The sequence below is a fragment of the Agelaius tricolor genome, unplaced genomic scaffold (assembly GCF_023055355.1).
Source record: "Agelaius tricolor isolate 1412-34295 unplaced genomic scaffold, bAgeTri1.0.p SCAF_33, whole genome shotgun sequence".
NCBI lineage: Eukaryota > Metazoa > Chordata > Aves > Passeriformes > Icteridae > Agelaius > Agelaius tricolor.
The window spans coordinates 661969-680788 of NW_027269293.1; the positions used below are offsets into that span (position 1 = coordinate 661969).

Sequence of the window (18820 nt, forward strand, 5' to 3'; positions counted from 1 at the left end):
AGACTCTGCCGGGCTGGAGTGGGGCAGGAACTGGTGGGAAAAGCCCTTTTCCCCCCGTTTCTGGCTGGGCAGCATGAGGAGAGCAGGGGGGCTGTTGGCTGGGGAAGGTGATGGAAAATGGGCACAGCAGCCTGGATCCAGCCCTGAGCCTGGATCCATCCCTAATTCTGGATCCATCCCTAATTCTGGCTCCATCCTACAGCTGTCTCCATCTCTGACCCCATGTCCATCCCCATGGTTGCTCCATCCCTACCTCTGTGTCCATCCCCACGGCTCCATCCCTGCTCGCCCATCCCATGCCGTGCCACCCATCCGTGCCACCCCACTGTCCCTGAGGGCCGTGCTCCACATCCCCGCTGCCCACCCCGTGCCCCCCGTGTCCGGCTCGGTCCTCCCGGGGCTGTGGGTGTGGGATGAGCCTGGGCAGAAGCCAGGAGCTGCACGGGCACGGAGAGCACGGAGCCCCCGGGCGGAGCAGGGCAGGGCAGGGCCCGGGAGGCTCCGGGGCCAGGGCGGTGCCGCTGCCCTCAGGCCGCCATATGCTGCCGGCCCTAATCCCCGCTGGAGCCGCAGGGCGAGGGAGGACATGGCCGCCCACCTGCGCACCAGCCCCGCCTCAGCGCCAGCCGTCCTGTCACGGCAGGGATCAGCCTGCCCGCCACTGCAGGCCTAGGGAAGGCGTCGCGATAGCGCGCCATGTCGCGACAGGGAGGTTGTCAAAACTCGTCCCCCCCTCTGAGCGGGAATGGTTCACCCTACACCCCCGTCGGCGCTGGGGTGGTTCATCCCGCGCCCCGCAGAGCGCGGCCGGACCGCACCACTGCGCGGTGCCGGAGGGGGGGCGGCGCCCACCACCGCGCCGGGAGGGGGGGTCTCCTCCCCCCCGTCCGCCCGCTGTCCATCAAAGCGCGCCGCCGAGCCAATCAGCGCCTCCCTCAGGGGCGCGCCCGTGACGTCCGGGCTTATTTGCATAGCGAACCCCGCCCCTCAGCCGACGTCACCCGGACTCCGCATCTGCTGCAGTCGCTGCGGGGAGGAGGCGGCGGCGCGAGCGCGGCAGAGGTGAGAACCCCCCCCCCCCCCCACCACCGGGACCCCCACCGGGACCCCCCCACAGCGACACCCCCACCGGGACCCCCCGAGACCCCCACCGGGACCCCCCCGGCACCGGGAGGGGAGGGGCGGCTGCAGCGGAGGAGGCGGGAGGCGGGGGGGGGGTGATGATGATGATGGATGCGGCGCGGGGGGGGCTGCGCAGGGCCTGGGGGGGTCTCGTTGCGGCGGGGACCGAGTGGGTGCAGCGGGGTCGGGCCTGCGGGGAGGAGCAGGGGGTGACCCCCCCCCATCAGCACCCTGAACCCCCAATCAGCACCCAGCACCCCATTCCTGCACCCCCCTCCCCGCATCCCTGTGCTCCATCCCGCATCCTCCTCCCTGGGTGCGCACCCACCTCTGTGCCCCCTTGACTGGCATCCCTGTGTCACCCCCGGCTCCCTGTGCCACCCCCCGGCTCCCTGTGTCACCCCCGGGTCCCTGTGCCACCCCCCAGTCCCTGTCACCGCGCTGGCCGTGCCGTGCGGGGGCACCGCCGGTGCCATTTTGTCACCGGGAAGATGCGGGAGAGGCTGCGGCGCCCCGGCCGCACCCGCAACGCCACGGCAGATCCTGAGAGCCACGGCAATTCCTGAGAGCCACGGCAATTCCTGAGAGCCACGGCAATTCCTGAGAGCCGTGGTGAATCCTGGAAGCCGTGGTGAATCCTGGAAGCCACGGCAATTCCTGGCAGCTGTGGCAATTCCTGAGAGCCACGGCAAATCCTGGTAGCCACAGCAATTCCTGGGAGCCGTGGCAATTCCTGGGAGCCGTGGCAATTCCTGGGAGCTGTGGCAATTCCCGGGAGCTGTGGCAATTCCTGGGAGCCAGGGCGAATCTCTGTGGCCCTGGGGCAATTCCTGGGAGCCAGGGCGAATCTCTGTGGCTGTGGCAAATGCCGTGGGCCACGTGCCCCACATTCACCGTGGACACACCACGGCTCCCCGCTCTTCGGGTGACAGGAGGTGGCCTCTCCCTCTCCGAGCCCTTTGGGGTTGGGTGACCCATTGATGGCCACACCATGGCCAATCCTGAGCCAAAATATCCCAAATCCATGCTGGGAACCGGCTCCGAGCGGGGCCGGGCACTGCCAGGGCTGTCACAGCCTCTCCCCACCCTGCAGATGGCGTCGGCTACTGACTCCCGCTATGGGCAGAAGGAATCCTCGGACCAGAACTTCGATTACATGTTCAAGATCCTGATCATCGGCAACAGCAGCGTGGGCAAAACCTCCTTCCTGTTCCGCTACGCCGACGACTCCTTCACGCCCGCCTTCGTCAGCACCGTCGGCATCGACTTCAAGGTCAAGACCATCTACAGGAACGACAAACGCATCAAGCTGCAGATCTGGGTGAGCACAGAGACCCCTGCGTGCCCCCAGGCCCCTGGGCTGGGCTGGGGCGATGGGGAGGGGGAGATGGATGGTGAAGGGTGGTGGTCAGTGAGGGGTGATGGTCAGTGAGGGGTGGTGTGGGGGTGATGGTCACCGTGGGGTGATGGTCAGTGAAAGGTGGTGATGGTCAGTGAAAGGTGGTGATGGTCAGTGAAAGGTGGTGATGCGGGGGTGATGGATTGTTGGTGTGGGGGGTGATGGTCACTATGGGGTGATGGTCGCTGTGGGGTGATGGTCACTGTGGGATAATCCTTGGTTGGGTGATGGTCACTATGGGGTGATGGTCGCTGTGGGATAATCCTTGGTTGGGTGATGGTCACTATGGGGTGATGGTCACTGTGGGGTGATGCTCGGTTGGGTGATGGTCAGAGTGGAGCTGCCCCACCAGGCAGATCTGCCCCCGTGGTGGGGCCCCTGTGGTGGGGGTGACATTCAGCTGTCCCCTGTGCCCCCAGGACACGGCGGGGCAGGAGCGGTACCGCACCATCACCACCGCCTACTACCGTGGGGCCATGGGCTTCATCCTCATGTACGACATCACCAACGAGGAGTCCTTCAATGCTGTGCAGGACTGGTGAGCGCCACGGGGGGCTCTGGGCACCCCAAACCGCCCCAGCCGCCCCCTCCCTGCCCCTCTGATCCCCCTCTCCCTTCCCCAAGGTCCACCCAGATCAAGACCTACTCGTGGGACAACGCCCAGGTGCTGCTGGTGGGGAACAAGTGTGACATGGAGGACGAGCGTGTGGTCTCCTCGGAGAAGGGGCGCCAGCTCGCCGAGCACCTGGGTGAGCTGGGGAGGGGGAGCCCCCCACCACGCCTGCCAGCCCACAATTAATTTAATTAAGGGCTTAATTCCCCGCGTGTAATTGCTCTGCTGTGGTGTCAGCGGTGACTTGGCACCTGGTGAAAAACCACGGAGTCACTGCACAGCTTAAACTCTCTGTGAGATGCTGGGGGGAGGATATGGGGGATTCTTTGGGTGGGAAAAACGGGATTTTGTGGGTAGTGGGGGCAGGTTGCAAACCCTTTAAATATTGCATGAGGAGGAGGAGCAGCCACGCGGGGCCGGATCTTTGACGTGCGTGCGTGTCCCTTGTCCCTCTGTCCCCTTCCACATTGTCCCCCCCTCCCCACCCCCCTTTCCCACCACCTCAGGGTTTGAGTTTTTCGAGGCCAGCGCCAAGGACAACATCAACGTGAAGCAGACCTTCGAGAGGCTGGTGGACATCATCTGTGAGAAGATGTCGGAGTCGCTGGACACGGCCGACCCCGCGGTCACCGGCGCCAAGCAGGGCCCCCAGCTCACGGACCAGCAGGCCCCCCCCCACCAGGACTGTGCCTGCTAGGGGCCAGCCCCCCCAAAATCCCCCCAAAAACCGGTCAGTGCACCCCAACCCCCCCCCCGAGCTCCTCCTCTTGGGGGTCCCACGGGGGCTTTTGCTGCTGATACCTCCGAAAGGGCTGCGGCCCCTCTAGGAGCCCCCACCCCAATTCATTAGGCTATGCCCCCCACCCCTTAATTTATTTTTAAGCCTGGGCTGGTAGAAAACTTCCCCCCTCATTCTGCTTTTAATCACTGTCAAGAAACCGTCACCCCCAGCCCCATTTCCCCTGGGGGAACCCACCCCTGTCCTGGCACCCCTTGCCCTGGGGACCCCCCTGTCCTGGGACCCTCTGCCCTTTTTCCTGCTCTGGGACCCCCCTGTCCTGGGACCCCCTGTCCTGGAGACCCCTCCCTGCCCTTTGCCTTGCCCTGGGACCCCCTGCTCTGGGGATTCCCCTGCCCTGAGACCCCTTGTGCTCTGGAACCCCCTGTCCTGGTAGCCCCTGCTCATTTTCCTGTCCTGGGACCCCCTGCCCTGGGACCCTCTGTCCTGGAGACCACCCTGCCCTGGAACCCCTTATCCTGGGGATCCCCCTGCCCTGGAACCCCCTGTCCTGGGGATCCCCCTGCCCTGGGACCCCCCTTCCCAGCGTGTGGGTGCTGTGACAGGACCCCCAAATCGCCCTCCCCAAATCCATCCCACCCCTTTTACCCTGAGAGCTCCTGGTGCAGGGGGCTCTTTGTGCCCGGCTCCCCTGCCCCTCCAGCTGGATGGATATTTCCTGACTCTTGTTTATTTGTATAAATAGATGCTAATTTATGCTCCCGCCGTCTTCCTCCTTGTACATACAGAAATTCCTTGTAAATAGGCGTAGGAAGTGACGCTGTGCGCGTGACCTGCTGTGCTGTGGCCGTGGTGGTGCATTTATTTATATATATATATATATATATATTCTGATTTTTTTGGGGTTTTTTTTTTTTTTTTTTGGTTTCTCTCAATGTGGTAACCTTGCTTGTGAATATCACTTTTAAAAAAGAAAAACCCACCAAAAAAAAAAACAACCCAACCCCCCCCACTCCCACAACCGAACGACGCCAGAACTGTTATTATTATTTAAATAATAAGATTTCAAATGAAAAATGAATTCAATGCATCAGCGAGGCCGAGCCAACTGGAGCCAATCTGCCCCGGTTTGGGGGAGCCTGGGGGGGTGAGCAGGGCTGGTTTGCTCCAGGGATTTGGGATCTCGTGTTCCTGTAGTTCTGTGCTTCTGTGGAGACTGTGAATAAGTGGATATTCCCGTAGCCATGACAGAGCTGCCCTTTATTTATTTCTCCTGGAGCGCTGTGTCTTTATTTTACAGATTTCCCTCTATTTCCCACCCCCCATCATGATTCCATCTCCTTCCCTCCCCTTTCCCCCTTCCCTGCCCTCCTCTTTTTTGTGAAGTTTACTTATGGAAGAGTTACACTGTACTGTACAAATGTCAAAAGTGTCAAAAAAAAAAAAGAGTACAATTTCCTAAAAATCACTGTATTAAAAGAAATGTTGTGAAGAAATAAACCAATGCTGATCAGAAGTTCCTCGGGGTCCCTGAGTTGCCAGAAAGGAGCAAAGTTAATCATATTTTTAAAAATCATCGTCCCCCAAATGGCTCCTGCTGCTGCTGAGGGAGGAGCTGAGTCCCTCTGGGTGTGTGACCAGCGACCAGGGCAGAGCATTAAGGCACAGCTTCAAAAATCAAATTAAAAAACCCCCATTCAGGCAATTTTCATTGACACTGGAAATAATTCAGTTCTTGGGTTCTGCAGGGAGTGTCCAGCTCACCCAGGGCTGGGAGCAGAGGGGATGTGATGGCCCAAACTCTGCCAAAATTTGGCTCCAACGCCCCCTGAGCTCTGCAGAGCCGGCGGGTGCAAGCACATCCCGTTTCCATCCCTATTTATAGAGGATCCAGGTGGCTGCAGCCCCCGCCCGAGCCGGGGGGGAAATGGGAGCTGAGGCAGCTCAGGGGGAGTGCAGTGATTTTATCCTTGAGCTGCAAGAGCAAAAGCAGGAGGGGAAGGGGAGAGGAGCTGCAGGGAGAGCAGAGGAGCAGCCAGAGTGAAGCGGGGAGTGGGTTTGGGTTGGAATGACCCGAAATCCCATCCCAGGCTGCTCCAACCTGGCCCTGGACGCTTGCAGGGATCCAGGGGCAGCCACAGCTGCTCTGGGGATTCCATTCCAACCCTCACAGGGAAGAATTCCTTCCCAGCTTTCACTTAGTGGGGATCCAGGTGGCTGGAAGGTGCTGCAGGAGCAGCAAGGGCCTGGTTTGCTCTGCAGAGGGAACAAATCCAGCAGCAGCTCCTCCTCACCCCGGATCTGCGGGCAAATCCCAGAAGAAATCACTTTACAGCTTCTCCTGCAACAAGAGATTGTTCCAACCCCAACCCACGGCTGTAATTAGCAGATGAGTTAATCAGCAGCAGGCACATGGAGGGGGCTGGCTCTGGCCATGCCCTCCCTCAGCTGGGGCTCTCCACAAAGGCCAGAAATCCACGGAAATCCATCTGAATCCATCTGCAGGATGCTCTGCAACGGCCTCTGCCTCTCTAGGCCCCGGCGCTGCTCTGGCTCTGCCGTGGCGGCTCCTGCCCGGGGCTGCGGGGCTGCAAAACACCCAGGGTGAGCTGGGCAGGGCCCAGAGAGCAGGGAGAGCACCTGAGCCTCTGCTGGGCACTGTCCAGAGCAGGGAGAGCTCCTGAGCCTGTGCTGGGCACTGCCAGGACCAGGGAGAGCACCCTGAGCCTGTGCTGGGCACTGCCCTGAGAGCAGGGAGAGCTCCTGATCCTGTGCTGGACACTGCCCAGAGAGCAGGGAGAGCTCCTGAGCCTGTGCTGGGCAGGGCCCAGAGAGCAGGGAGAGCACCCTGAGCCTGTGCTGGGCACTGCAGCAATCCTGATCCTGTGCTGGGCACTGCCAGGACCAGGGAGAGCATCCTGAGCCTGTGCTGGGCACTGCCAGGAGCAGGGAGAGCTCCTGAGCCTGTGCTGGGCACTGTCCAGAGCAGGGAGAGCATCCTGAGCCTCTGCTGGGCACTCTACAGGAGCAGGGAAATGATCCTGCCCCTGTGCTGGGCACTGCCCAGGAGCTGCAATCCTGCCCCTGTGCTGGGCACTGCTCAGGGCACACCTCGAGGGCTCTGCCCCTCAGCTCAGGAAGGGCTTTGAGACACCTGAGTGCACCCAGAAGGATTCTTGGAACTGGGAACACAAACCCTGGGAGGGAGCTGGGGGTGCTCAGCCTTGGGGAAAGGAGACTCAGGGGTGCCCTCATTGCTCTGCACAGCTCCTGAAAGGTGCCTGAGCTCAGCTGGGGCTGGGCTCTGTCTCCAGGAACTGACACAACCAGAGCACACAGCCTCGAGCTGCACCAAGGGAAATACAGGTTGGATATTGGGAAAAAGTGTTTTACAGGAAGGGTGAGAAAGTTCTGGAATGGTTTTCCTGGGGAGGTGGTGGAGTCACCATCCCTGGGGGTGTTTAACAAAGCCTGGATGTGGCTCTGGGGGCCAGGGTTTGGTTGAGGTGTTGGGGCTGGGATGGATTTAATGACCTTTAGGGTCTCTTCCACCCTGGTGATTCTGTGAATTTGGGGGAATTTTGGGAATTCTCAGGGACCAGGAAGGTGGTGGAGTCACCACCCCTGGATGTGGCACTGGGTGCCAGGGCTCAGTTGAGCTGTTGGGGCTGGGATGGACCCAATGACCTTCAGGGTCTCTTCCAACCCGGTCATTCTGTGAATCTTGTGAATTCTGTGAATCTTGTGAATTCTGTGAATCTTGTGAATTCTGTGAATTCCCGGGGCTGGCAGGGGCTCAGGGATGGGGCTCACCCTGTGTTTGAGGTAGGACAGGTAGGTGTCCCAGCCCAGGGTCACCACGTTGACATAAGCCACACGGTACGGGGGTGGCACGAAGAGGAAATTCAGGATCTGCGCCGCCGGCCACACGCTCCAGTCAGCCTGGGGAGGGACAAGGGGGGACAAGGGGGGACAAGGAGGGACAAGGAGCAGCTGGGGGCTGCCCACGGCTCCCAGCAGGACGGAGGGGACAGCTCAGGGAGGGGATCACCTTGTACATTTCCCAAAACTTCTCCTTCAGCTCGTCCCAGCTCTCCTGCAGAGATTGGCCCTCCAGGGTGCCGATGGCTGCGGGGACAGGAGGGGTCAGAGGGAACTGGGGCGGGAATTGGGGTGGGAATTGGGGTGGAATTGGGGTGGGAATTGGGGTGGGAATTGGGGTGGGAATTGGGGTGGGAATTGAGGTGGGAATTGAGGTGGGAAATGCCAATTGGGCGGGGAGGGCAGGGAAATGGAAATGAAAGTGAAAGGGAAGGCACAGATCTGTCTGGGGAATGGCTGGGGCTGTGCCAGGGGTAGGATGGAGATCAGGGAAAGGCTCAGGGGGTTTGGGATGGACCCCAGGAAAGGTTCAGGGATTTGGGATGGAGATCAGGGAAAGGTTCTGGGGTTTGGGATGGAGATCAGGGAAAGGTTCAGGGATTTGGGATGGACCCCAGGAAAGGTTCAGGGATTTGGGATGGAAATCAGGGAAAGGTTCTGGGGTTTGGGATGGAGATCAGGGAAAGCTTCTTCCCCCAGAGGGTGCTGGGCACTGAATTCCCCAGGGAATGATCCCATCCCAGCCCTGCCAGAGCTGCAGTGATGCCCCTTTTGTCAAACTATCCGTGAGGAGAACTTGCCCACGCTCCACATGAATTCAGAATTCCACCCTAACCCAGCACAGAAGCTGAAAACACCAAACCCAACCCCTCAGGCACCACCAGGAGCTGCTGGGCTGCGATTCTGGGGCTGGATCGGTGCCCCCCACATACCCATGAAGTACCAGGCTCCCATGGAGGGCGATGCCACCAGCTGGTCTATGAGCACCTTCTTCAGCACCGTGCGGAGGCAGCGCACGCCCCGCGCCGGGAACGCCCGGTCCAGCCACAGGTACCAGAAATGCATCAGGGGGCCCAGGCTGCAGCCCACCACAAACATCCTGCCTGCAACGACAGCACGGCTTGGGGGGGAAACTGGGGAGGGAATTCAGCACTGGGAGGGTGGGGATGGATTTCATGGCTGACCCTGGGTCCCTGGAAAGGTCCCAGGAAAGGTTCAGGGGATTTGGGGATCAGGGAAACGCCGTGAAGGCATTTTGGGGAAGGAATTCCTCACTGTGAGGGCAGGGATGGATTTTCCTGGCTGTGCCCAGATCCCTGGATGGATCCCAGGAAAGGTTCAGGGGATTTGGGATGGAGATCAGGAAAATGCCATGAGGGCACTTTGGGGAAGGAATTCCTCCCTGTGAGGGATTTCCCCCAGCCCTGGATCCCTGGCAGTGCCCCAGGCCGGGGTTTGGAGCAGCAGGAGGGTGGGAGGTGTCCCTGCCCTCCCTGCCCCTGGCAGTGGGATTTGCCCAGCCCATCCCAGTGCCCACCAGTGCCCATCCCAGTGCCCACCAGTGCCCTCCCAGCTCTCACCAGTGCGTCCCAGCTGGAGCTGGCTCTGGGGGTGCTTGCGGCGGTGCCACTCCTGGTGCAGGCAGTCCCCGGCTGCCAGGAGCCCCCCGCAGCTGACGGTGTTGGTGAGGAGCAGCAGGCGGCCCGTGAACAGCGAGCGCCACGAGCGCAGCAGCATCCTGGGCACGGCACGGCCTGGCATGGCCTGGGCACGGCCTGGGCACGGCACAGGGAATAGCCCTGGTCAGTGCTGGCTGCCCCTGTGGCCCCAGCTCTCCCAGTAAGAGTCTGGGTACCCTCCCAGTTCCTCCCAGTTCAGGACTGGGTACCCTCCCAGTTCTCCCAGTAACGGCCTGGGTACCTCCCCAGTTCCTCTCTGTCCCCCCAGTTAGGGCCTGCGCACCCTCCCAGTTCCCCCCCAGTTGTCCCAGTTCCCCTGCACCCCCCAGTTCTCCCAGTTCGGGCCTGGGTACCCTCCGAGTTCCCCCCAGTTTTCTCTCCAGTTCTCCCCTCTGTGTGTCCCAGTTGCCCCTGCCGCCCCCTCCCAGTGCCCCCACTGCTCCACACCCCCCCGACCCCTCAGCCATCGCCCCAATGCGCCAAGTGCCCCCCAGTGCCCCCCATCCCGCCTCACTGCCTGCTCCCCGCTCACCCTCGTTATCTCCGTACCCCTGCACTTACCCCGCTGGGTCCCCAGCGCCCCTTCCCGGACACCAGCCCGGCTCCCGGTGCCTCCGGCTCCTCCCGGTCCCCTCCGTGCCCCCCCCGCCCCTACCGGGCGTCACCACCACCCGCACGCGGAACCGGCAGAGGATCACGTGACACCAACGGCTTCCGCTTCCTGCCTCCGCCATGACAGCTACGGAGGCACAGGAGGCCGCCATGACAGCTACCGAGGCACAGGAGGCCGCCATGACACCTACCGAGGCACAGGAGGCCGCCATGACACCTACCGAGGCACAGGAGGCCGCCATGACACCTACCGAGGCAGCAGCTCGTCCAGGGGTTGTGGTGGGGCGAGCTGGGGATGGTCCAGGGGATCCCCGCGGTGCCCCAGCCCTGCCCTGTCCCTGACACCTCGGTTTGGGGGCAGCAGGTGGCTGGGGAGCTGTGGTTGCCTGTGGAGGTGGCCATGATGGGTGTCAGCAATGCTGGGACCATTACTCTCCCCACTCTGTTGGTGCCACTGGGGTCCCCCAGGTGTGGGGATGTTGCTGAGACCCTTTGGGCTGTCCCCAGAGCCTTTAGAATTCTTTGAGAGGCTTCTCTTTGGAGCTTGAACATCAACTCTGTGTCACCTTGGTGGTAACACATCCCATTTGTTTCTCCTGTGTTTTGCAGAGGGGCTGGGGCGACGTTGCTGCTCCTCATCCTGGGAGTTTGTCACACATCCTGGTGGGAACTGAGGCTCTTTCCCAGCCATGTGGGACAGCTGGGACAGCTCTGGCTGTGAACTGGAGGCAAAGATCCCCTCACTAACAGGTGTTTGTCTGCCAGGATTGGTGTGGGGCAGGCAGGAAGGCAAAAAATTCACCAGCTTCTAAAAACATCAGCTTTATTCCAACTGCCAGGAGCCCTGCTCCTCCTCACAGCCCATCCAAACTCCTCCTGATGCCGAGGGACAGGGCCTGGCCAGCCCTATCTGTAGGAATTGGCCTTGTGCTTTGGCAGGAAGGTGAAGCTGGGCGGGACGGGGCCCAGGAGCAGCTCACTGGGAGAAAGAATCAATCACAGAATTAATCCAGAGACCTTAAAGCCCACCCAGTGCCACCCCTGCCATGGTAGGGACACCTCCCACTGTCCCAGGCTGCTCCCAGCCCTGTCCAGCCTGGCCTTGGGCACTGCCAGGGAAGAAAAACAACAAAAAACCAAACTCGAGGAGGGTTCGGTGCTCAGTCCCCAGCTGTCAAACAACCCTGTGGCCTTACAGGGGCTCTGCCACGTCTCTTTTGAGCAACTGGAATGAGATTTGATGCTTCCTTACCTAATTTTGATCCAATCATCCACGTTCTGGCTGGCCATGAGGGTCTCCAGGTAGTCCCTCCCCAGGTAATAGGGCGGCCGCTCGTTGATTTTCTGAGGTAGATGTTCCAATAACCCCACCGGGATGTACCTGGAATGAAATCAAATGAGTGCTAGGGATTCATTAATCAATTAATTATCGTTTAAAGATCCCCCTGGCTGGGCAGCATCACCTGCACAGGAAGGAGAGCCACTCCAGCAGGAATTTCCTGGTTTTCTCCACTCCCTGAGTGTCTGAGCCCCAGTGCTCGAGGCCGTAGTTGGTGAAGTCCTTGAGGATGTCAAATCTCTCTCTGGAGGAGATATCCCAGTGTCTCTGCTCCTTGATTTCCGTGAAAAGCCAGGGTTTGATGAGTGCCCCTCTGCAGCCAAAAAAAAAATTAAAAAAAAAAAATTGTTATTCCCATCACTGATGCTCCTGAAGATCTGAGACGCTTCCCAGCGCTGATTTCTGCTTTAAATCTTCTTTTCCATTCCAACAATAAGCTCCAACTGATACAAATTGATTTCGCCAATTTTCAGAGTGGTTTCACTGAGAGGAAATTCCATGCTTTGGGTTTGTTTAGGAATTTTTTTAATCCTATTTTTTTTTTTTTCCCTTGAACCTCCAGAGCTCAGGAGTGAAGGGAAACACAGGCACTTGCCTTGCAATCATGATTCCAGAAACTCCCATCTGCATGGCTCGATTTGCATCTTCATAGGACAAAATATCCCCATTTCCTGCCCAGAGAGGAGGGAGAAGGCAGAGGTCAAAGAGATCCGTGAGGACAAGTCAAAGTGAGCTAATGCAGGCATGGGATAAAATTCAACATGGACACAATGTCCCAGAGCCAGATGGTCCAAAGAGGCTCCTGCTTTGGATTCCCAGGGATGTTTCTGATGGATGTTCCCTTACAAGGAAAAAAGGAGCCTTCTCCTCTCTTCTCCTTCAGTTTCCCTGAAGGTTTAGGGATTTTGTGCCACAAAATCCAAGAAAACTCCTTTAAAACCCAAGTTTTTTCCCTCTGGCACCACATCAGCAGCACCAGGTGTGGCATTCACATTTTCTGAAAAATCCCTTTGCCCAGGATTTTTCTCCTGGGAAGGTGAGAAGCCTCAGAGAAAAAGGGAAACAATAATTATCTGCTTTGCTTCTCCTGTGTTTGCTCTTTGGAATGTGGTTGGAGATTGTTTATCCAACAGGTGATTGTGTCATTGGTTTCATGTGAATTGTTTTGACTTACTGGCCAATCAGGTCAGGCTGTGTCAGGGCTCTGGAGAGAGTCAGAGTTTTTATTATTATCTTTTTAGCCTTCTGTAAGTATCCTTTCTGTATTCTTTAGCATATAAAGAATATATCTCCACATTGCATTCTGCTTTGGCACAAACACCGGCACGGAAAATAATAAGAACAGTTTTGATCATTCTTTTCTCTCAGGTTCAGAGGATGCGAATCCCACAGGAACACGCTCTTTCCCCCCCATTTTGAAGGGATTTGCAACGAAAGGGGTGCCAGGGGGTGCCCCACGTACCGAAGAGAGGCATGGGGCTGGCCAGGCGGGCGCACTCGGCGATGTAAGCCCAGTCTGCGCTGCGCGTGTAGCGCTGCTCCCGCGAGCGCCCGTGCAGCTGTGGAGAGAGCAGGGACACACTGCAGGGCACGCAGGGACAGGGGCACTGGCACTGGGAAGGGAGCCTTGGCATGGGCCTCGGGATGGGCCTCGGGATCAACGTTGGGATCGACCTCAAGATCGACCTTGGGATGGGCCTCAAGATCGATGGGTGCTGAGAGCAGAGCTGGGTAAGGGATCCCTTGGGATCTACCTCTGGATTTACAGAATTTACAGAATCACTGGGTTGGAAGAGACCTCAAGGATCATTGAATCCAACCCAAAACCTCAACTGAATCCAGCCCCAACACCTCAACTGAACCCTGGCACCTTGGGATCAACCTCGAGATCGATGGGTGCTGACAGAACTGAGCTGGGTAAAGGATCCCTTGGGATCTACCTCTGCATTTACAGAATTCACAGAATCACTGGGTTGGAAGAGACCTTCAAGATCATCGAGTTCAACCCAGCCCAGATCAACCTCGGGATGGGCCTTGGGATAGAGCTCAGGATCGATGGGTGCTGAGAGCAGAGCTGGGTAAGGGATCCCTTGGGATCTACCTCTGGATTCACAGAGTTCACAGAATGACCAGGTTGGAAGAGATCCTGAAGATCACTGAGTCCAACCCAGCCCCAACAGCTCAACCGAACCCTGGCACCCAGTGCCACATCCAGGCTTTGTTAAACACACCCAGGGATGGTCCCTCCCCAAACCATTCTGGGATTCCACAATGATGGACCCAAGGCTCAGGAGCAGGGAGGAAAACGCCCTCTGCACCTGAATTTTCCTCTTTTATTAGCAGAGGACACTAAAAGGCAGGGGAAGGTCACCCCCATCTGACCTCCAGGCAGAACTCCCCAGGCACCAACCCCACAGCTCTGTCCCCCTACCGTGACCATGGACGCGCCCCACTCCCGGATCCTGGGGATGATTTTGTGAGCCACATTAACCTTCTCCTGCACCCCAGTGCGGATCTTCACCGTCAGGGGCACATCCAGCACCTGCAGAGGTGGGAAGGTGAGGCCAGGCTGGACTGGGCTCCATCAGCTCAGCTCCAGGAGCTCCCACTCACCGAGTTCATCCCGCGGACGATCTGCTCGAACTTGTTGGAGCGAGTCATCAGAGCACAGCCTCCTCCCTGAGGGACAAAACATGGACCTCAGGACCTTCCTCACACAGTGGAGAGTCCTTGGGGCACCTCAGAGTTTGGAGAAAGTGGATTCTTCAACCAAAAATACTCCAGAGTGCTTTTCCCTCCCAAATCCTGCCAGGCAGAGACAGCCATTCCCTGCTCCTTGAGCAGCTTATTCCCCTTCTTACTGAGATCATAAATGAACTGGGAGCTCTGGATCAGACTGGAAAGAGCAATCAGGCAGCAGAGGGTGAGGGTGAAGACAAGGATTCATGGAAAGAAAACCCACCACAGAACTTCTCACCTTCTTGTAGACCAGGTCGATGGGACAGCCGACGTTGATGTCAACAAAATCCACGTCGATTGTCCTGTTCAGGAGCTCTGCACACTTGGTCATGGTGTCTGGAAAGGCTCCCTCCAGCTGCCAGAGGGAAGGAGCTCCCCTGAGTCCCAGAGGCAGCTTTTCCCCTGGGAAGTGAGCCCTTGGTGGGTTGTGGGGTGGGAACCCTCACCTGCACCCCGAAGATGTCCTCGGTGTGGTGGCGTTTGAGCAGAGCCCACTCGGAGGACTGGCCCTGGAGCAGGTTGGTGCACACAGCCATCTCCCCACAGGTGACATCTGCCCCAAAAGCTTTGCAGATCCGCCGGAAGGGGAGGTTTCCACACTGCCAGGGACAGCACGGACAGCAGGGACAGGGATTGTCAGGAGATCCGCTCTGCTCCAAGCGTTCCCACAGTGAGTTACCAACCTACCGTGGTCAGTGGAGCCAGGTACAGCTTGCCCTGGATTTCCAGCTGGAAAACAGGGATGGAGGAGCAGGTCAGCAGAGCTGCAAGGGCTTTTATGGAACCACAGAATGGTTTGGCTTGGAAAGGACCTTAATGATCATCCAATTCCATGCCCTGGCCATGGGCAGCGACACCTTCCACTATCCCAGGGTGCTTCAAGCTCTGTCCAGCCTGGCCTTGGATGCTTCCAGGGATGAGGCAGCCACAGCTGCCCTGGGAATTCCATCCCAGCCCCTCCCCACCCTCACAGGGAGGAATTCCTTCCATGCTCTGCCTGCCTCCCCAGCTAAAGGCTCTCCAAGCGTTTTTTCCCCATCTTTCCATGCACAATCTCCACCATGGGAGCAGGACACAAGGGACTCTCACCTTCTTCTTCTCACACGGCCGCAGCTTTGTGATGTCTTCATCTGTCAGCGGGCCCAGGGTTGGGATGGAGGGAGCACCTTCAGCCCTTTGGGAGCTCTGCAGGACCTCAGGTTTGGGAGCATCCTCAGCTCCTCTGGAGCTCTGCAGAACCTCAGGTCTGGCAGCATCCTCAGCTCCTTGGGAGCTCTGCAGGGCCTCAGGGTTGGGAGCACCCTCAGCCCTTTGGGAGTTTGGCAGGACCTCAGGTCTGGCAGCATCCTCAGCCCTTTGGGAGCTCTGCAGGACCTCAGATTTGGGAGCATCCTCAGCTCCTCTGGAGCCCTGCAGAGCCTCAGGGTTGGGAGCACCCTCAGCCCCTCGGGAGCCCTGCAGGGCCTCAGGTCTGGGATCCTCTCCCTGCTCCTGCAGCACGGGGCTGTCTCTCAGGCCCTCCTGGGGATCAGTGCAGTTGGACACCTCCGTGGAGCTCCCCGTGGCTTTGCCTCCCTTCCCAGCACGGAGCCCACGCAGAAACTCCTCGGCCTTGTGGAAGCTGAACTTCCTCTTGCGCAGCTGCTGCTGCAGCTCCTTGGAGAGGCCGTTCCTCACCAGCAGCTTCCCCTCCCACTGCTGCACCAGGGAGGCATTGACCAGGTTCTGGTGGCCGTCCCCGAGGTGGGCCTGGCCGAAGCGGCAGGTGACACCGTAGGGACAGCGGCCGAAGGTGTCGAAGAGGACGCAGCGCTGGCCCAGGTCTGCAGGTTTGGCCGCCAGGTACTGGGACACGTCGTGGAGGAAGCGGCAGCGCGGCCCAAAGTGGCACTGCCCGGCACAGCCCTGGGGACAGCACGGAGCAGGGCAGGGTGGGCACGGAGCAGCACAGCCCAGGCTGCTCTGAGCATCACCTGGGACCCCAGGGCAGGGAGGGAATGGTCCCAGGGGGAGGGATGGACACAGTGGAAGGGATGGACACAGTGGAGGGGATGGACACACTCCAAGGAAGGTGACACCTCACTTGTGACACTCAGCTCATCCCACGTCACCCCCTCCCAGCTGGTTTTTATGGAATTCCAGCCTGGTTTGGCTTGGAAAGGACCATAAATGCCATCCAGTCCCACCTGCAGGGGCACCTCCCACTGTGCTCCAAGCCCTGCCCAGCCCGGCCCTGGGCACTGCCAGGGATCCAGGGGCAGCCACAGCTGCTCTGGGCACCCTGTGCCAGGGCCTGCCCACCTTCCCAGCCAGAATTCCTGCCCAAAATCCCACTAACCCAGCCAGAGCAGGGCAGTGTGTCCCACCTGTGTCACCGAGGGGCACAGCCTGCTCTGCTCGTAGCAGTTGGGTTTCATGCAGGGGCGGCTCTTGTTCTGCCCCCGGGCTCTCTTCTTCTCCTGGCGCTCCTTCTCCTCCTCTCCAGCATTCCCTTGGCTTTCCCCATCCTGGCCGAGCTCCTCTGCCTTCACCCTCTTGGCTGGGGGTTCGCTGACCTGCTCCTCTTCCTTCTTCTCCTCTTTTTCCTCCCCCTCCTCGCCCCCTGCCCGCAGGTAGGCGTGGAACTGCTCTTTGGAGGTGAGGAACCTGCGGGGAAAGGGGGTCAGGAGGGGGTGTTATGGGGGGAAACGGGGCAGGAGGGGCTGGGGATGGAACTGGGGGGGTGTGGAGAGGTCGGGAATGTACTGGGGGATTATGGAGGAGTTGGGAATGTACTAGGGGGGGGGATGTGGAGAGGTCGGGAATGTACTGGGGGGGGTATGGAGGGATCGAGTAGGTACTGGGGGAGGGCATGGAGGGATCAGGAACGTACCGGGGGGTTCATGAATGGACGGGGCAGGTACTTGGGGGGGTTATGGAGGGGTCAGTAATGTATCGGGGGGTTCATGAATGGACCGGACACATAACAGAGAAGGTTATGAAGGAACCGAGCCCGTCCCGGGGGGTTCAGGAGGGGCCGAGGCCCCGGTCCTGCACTCACCGGGCTCGAACCGGCGCCACACCAGGCGCCGCCACCGCTGCCATGCTGCCGCGCGCGGTGATGACGTTAGCCGCGGGGCGGGGCCACGTGACCGGGCGCGCGCGATATAAAAGGTCCCGGCTGAGGCTCCCTCCCCTCAGAGCGGCGGGAGCCGCGGCCGAGTGTAGCGTGTGCAATGAGGTTTTTGTACACACTCCGAGGACGCTTCGGGGGCTCGGAGTGCCACAGCCCCTCATGAGTGCCAGTGTTGCCCAAGCAAGGAAAGAAGGCCCTTGTGCACCCCTTGTACCCTGGGGAGAGGTGTTGTCCCTTGTGGCAGCTCCTTAAGGCTTCTCTTCGGGGACACCTGGGTGTGAAGGGGTCACAGGTACTGCCCCAGGCCTGGCCCTGTAATGGCCCCTGAGGGTGGGCATGGCTGGGAGGACCCCTGAGACCACTGAGTTCAATTTACAACTGAACAGCGTCACACCAGCCAGACACACAAAATGCCACTTTGTCTTTCCTTGGTTTTGGGGATGCCTGGCTTTCCCTCCTCCTCACCACTATCGGGGGAGAGGATGGAGCTCTACAGAGATGTGGGGTACTTGCTATAGTTTTTTGTCATCTCAGGGTTATTTTTAAGCAGTAAATGCACAGGGATGAACCAGCTCTCGCTCATGAGCTGCTTGCAGTGCTCAAGGTGCCCTTGCCTTTGGTCGTGGGTGGAAGTTTGGGCTGAAAACCAAACACACGCGTCAGGCGTGGCGTGTCTGACCTTTCCTCCCTCCCCTGTAGCTGCCACATCTTCCTTGTGTTTGTGCCACTCTTTTACACCTCTCCTGTTCCACAACCCTTCCGATGCTGCACGAGGGGGCTGATGTCTCACGGGTGACGCATTTGGACCCTCCTGGATGACGTTTCCTTTCCAGCTCCGTCATCCCCACAGCCCCGTTTGACTCACGCTTGGCCCGGGCTGCTGAGAGGGCTGAGAAAACGCTGTGAAATCCAAGTGCAGCAAGACCTGGGCTCCATCTTTCCTGTCCCATGCCTTGTGCTGAATCCAAGATTTTTTTTTAGCCGGGTTCAAACTGTCCATGAGGCTGGACGTGGGGTCAGCCCTGCTCTGTGGAGGCAGCTTAATTTGTGGGTTTTCTCCTAATTTAGGAGCTGCTGGAGCCTCTGCTTGTGATGTTGGGGGATTACCGTGAGGCTAGGATTGTTTATTGGCACTGCAGGGTTGTGTGTGCACGTGGGGCAGAGGTAAAAGTGCACGTGGGGCTTGGATTCTGGTGTTTTCCTGTTCTAGCTCGGTTCTTTCCAGATGCTCCATCAGGAATGGCTTTTGGGAGGAGCTGGGGGCCCGGTGGGTGCTCCTGCTGCTGCCAAGGGTGGGCAGGTTGCACCACGGGGCCAGGCTGCTGTGGGAAGAGCCGTGGGCTGATTGGGTGTTAATTAGTTCTGGAGTGAAATATGAGGAATGCAAAATACTATTTTAAGCTTCAGCTTGGCCGGGGGAAGGAAGGAAGGAAGGAAACGAGGCTCTGGGGATTAATGAAGTGATTTCACTGCTGTTTTTGTGGGGCAATAAGGCCGAAGTCAGAGCTCTTTGGGCTGGCTGCACCCGGCTGAGGTCAGACTTCAGCATCTAATCCCTGCTCAGGGCTCTGGCTTGGCAGC

General features: G+C 59.1%; 3 protein-coding genes across 8 annotated transcripts; 1 reads left to right on the top strand and 2 right to left on the bottom strand.

The window, feature by feature from the left end:
* Window positions 1-907: 907 nt before the first annotated feature.
* RAB3A (RAB3A, member RAS oncogene family) lies at window positions 908-5389 on the top strand. The gene is made up of 5 exons (XM_071451797.1): window positions 908-1062; window positions 2216-2443; window positions 2941-3059; window positions 3146-3270; window positions 3641-5389. The coding sequence occupies exons 2-5, from the start codon at window positions 2216-2218 to the stop codon at window positions 3829-3831; spliced, it is 663 nt and encodes a 220-aa protein (XP_071307898.1). The 5' UTR covers window positions 908-1062; the 3' UTR covers window positions 3832-5389.
* MPV17L2 (MPV17 mitochondrial inner membrane protein like 2) lies at window positions 4187-10976 on the bottom strand. Of its 6 annotated transcripts, XM_071451799.1 has the most exons (7): window positions 10849-10976; window positions 10298-10432; window positions 9336-9530; window positions 8688-8858; window positions 7925-8001; window positions 7687-7815; window positions 4187-6461 (listed from the first exon to the last, which is right to left on the bottom strand). In XM_071451799.1, the coding sequence occupies exons 1-7, from the start codon at window positions 10862-10864 to the stop codon at window positions 6405-6407; spliced, it is 780 nt and encodes a 259-aa protein (XP_071307900.1). In that variant the 5' UTR covers window positions 10865-10976; the 3' UTR covers window positions 4187-6404. The 6 variants fall into 6 exon arrangements, with proteins under 6 accessions (XP_071307900.1, XP_071307899.1, XP_071307904.1 ...); XM_071451798.1 differs by lacking the exon at window positions 10849-10976 and having other exon boundaries at window positions 10298-10813; XM_071451803.1 differs by lacking the exon at window positions 10849-10976 and having other exon boundaries at window positions 9336-9519; window positions 10298-10710.
* Window positions 10853-17253, bottom strand: DUS3L (dihydrouridine synthase 3 like). The gene is made up of 13 exons (XM_071451796.1): window positions 17165-17253; window positions 16491-16770; window positions 15214-16029; window positions 14812-14853; window positions 14571-14723; window positions 14363-14479; window positions 13999-14064; window positions 13817-13927; window positions 12848-12944; window positions 11981-12056; window positions 11510-11698; window positions 11299-11427; window positions 10853-11025 (listed from the first exon to the last, which is right to left on the bottom strand). The coding sequence occupies exons 1-13, from the start codon at window positions 17206-17208 to the stop codon at window positions 10953-10955; spliced, it is 2193 nt and encodes a 730-aa protein (XP_071307897.1). The 5' UTR covers window positions 17209-17253; the 3' UTR covers window positions 10853-10952.
* Window positions 17254-18820: the final 1567 nt, after the last annotated feature.

Bases quoted from the DNA above. Each gene is read 5' to 3' on its own strand.
- RAB3A (XM_071451797.1), top strand. From the start codon at position 2,216: ATGGCGTCGGCTACTGACTCCCGCTATGGGCAGAAGGAATCCTCGGAC. The intron at 2,444-2,940 runs GTGAGCACAGAG...CTGTGCCCCCAG, and splicing joins GCATCAAGCTGCAGATCTGG to GACACGGCGGGGCAGGAGCG. The intron at 3,060-3,145 runs GTGAGCGCCACG...CCCTTCCCCAAG, and splicing joins TTCAATGCTGTGCAGGACTG to GTCCACCCAGATCAAGACCT.
- MPV17L2 (XM_071451798.1), bottom strand. From the start codon at position 10,685: ATGAGGAGCAGCAACGTCGCCCCAGCCCCTCTGCAAAACACAGGAGAA. The intron at 8,002-8,687 runs GTATGTGGGGGG...CTGTCCCCGCAG, and splicing joins GGGAGCCTGGTACTTCATGG to CCATCGGCACCCTGGAGGGC. The intron at 6,462-7,686 runs GTGAGCCCCATC...GGTGTTTTGCAG, and splicing joins TGTCCTACCTCAAACACAGG to CCCCGCAGCCCCGGGCAGGA.
- DUS3L (XM_071451796.1), bottom strand. From the start codon at position 17,208: ATGGCAGCGGTGGCGGCGCCTGGTGTGGCGCCGGTTCGAGCCCG. The intron at 16,030-16,490 runs GTGGGACACACT...TGCTGTCCCCAG, and splicing joins TGTGCCCCTCGGTGACACAG to GGCTGTGCCGGGCAGTGCCA. The intron at 11,026-11,298 runs GTAAGGAAGCAT...TCTTTCTCCCAG, and splicing joins GATGATTGGATCAAAATTAG to TGAGCTGCTCCTGGGCCCCG.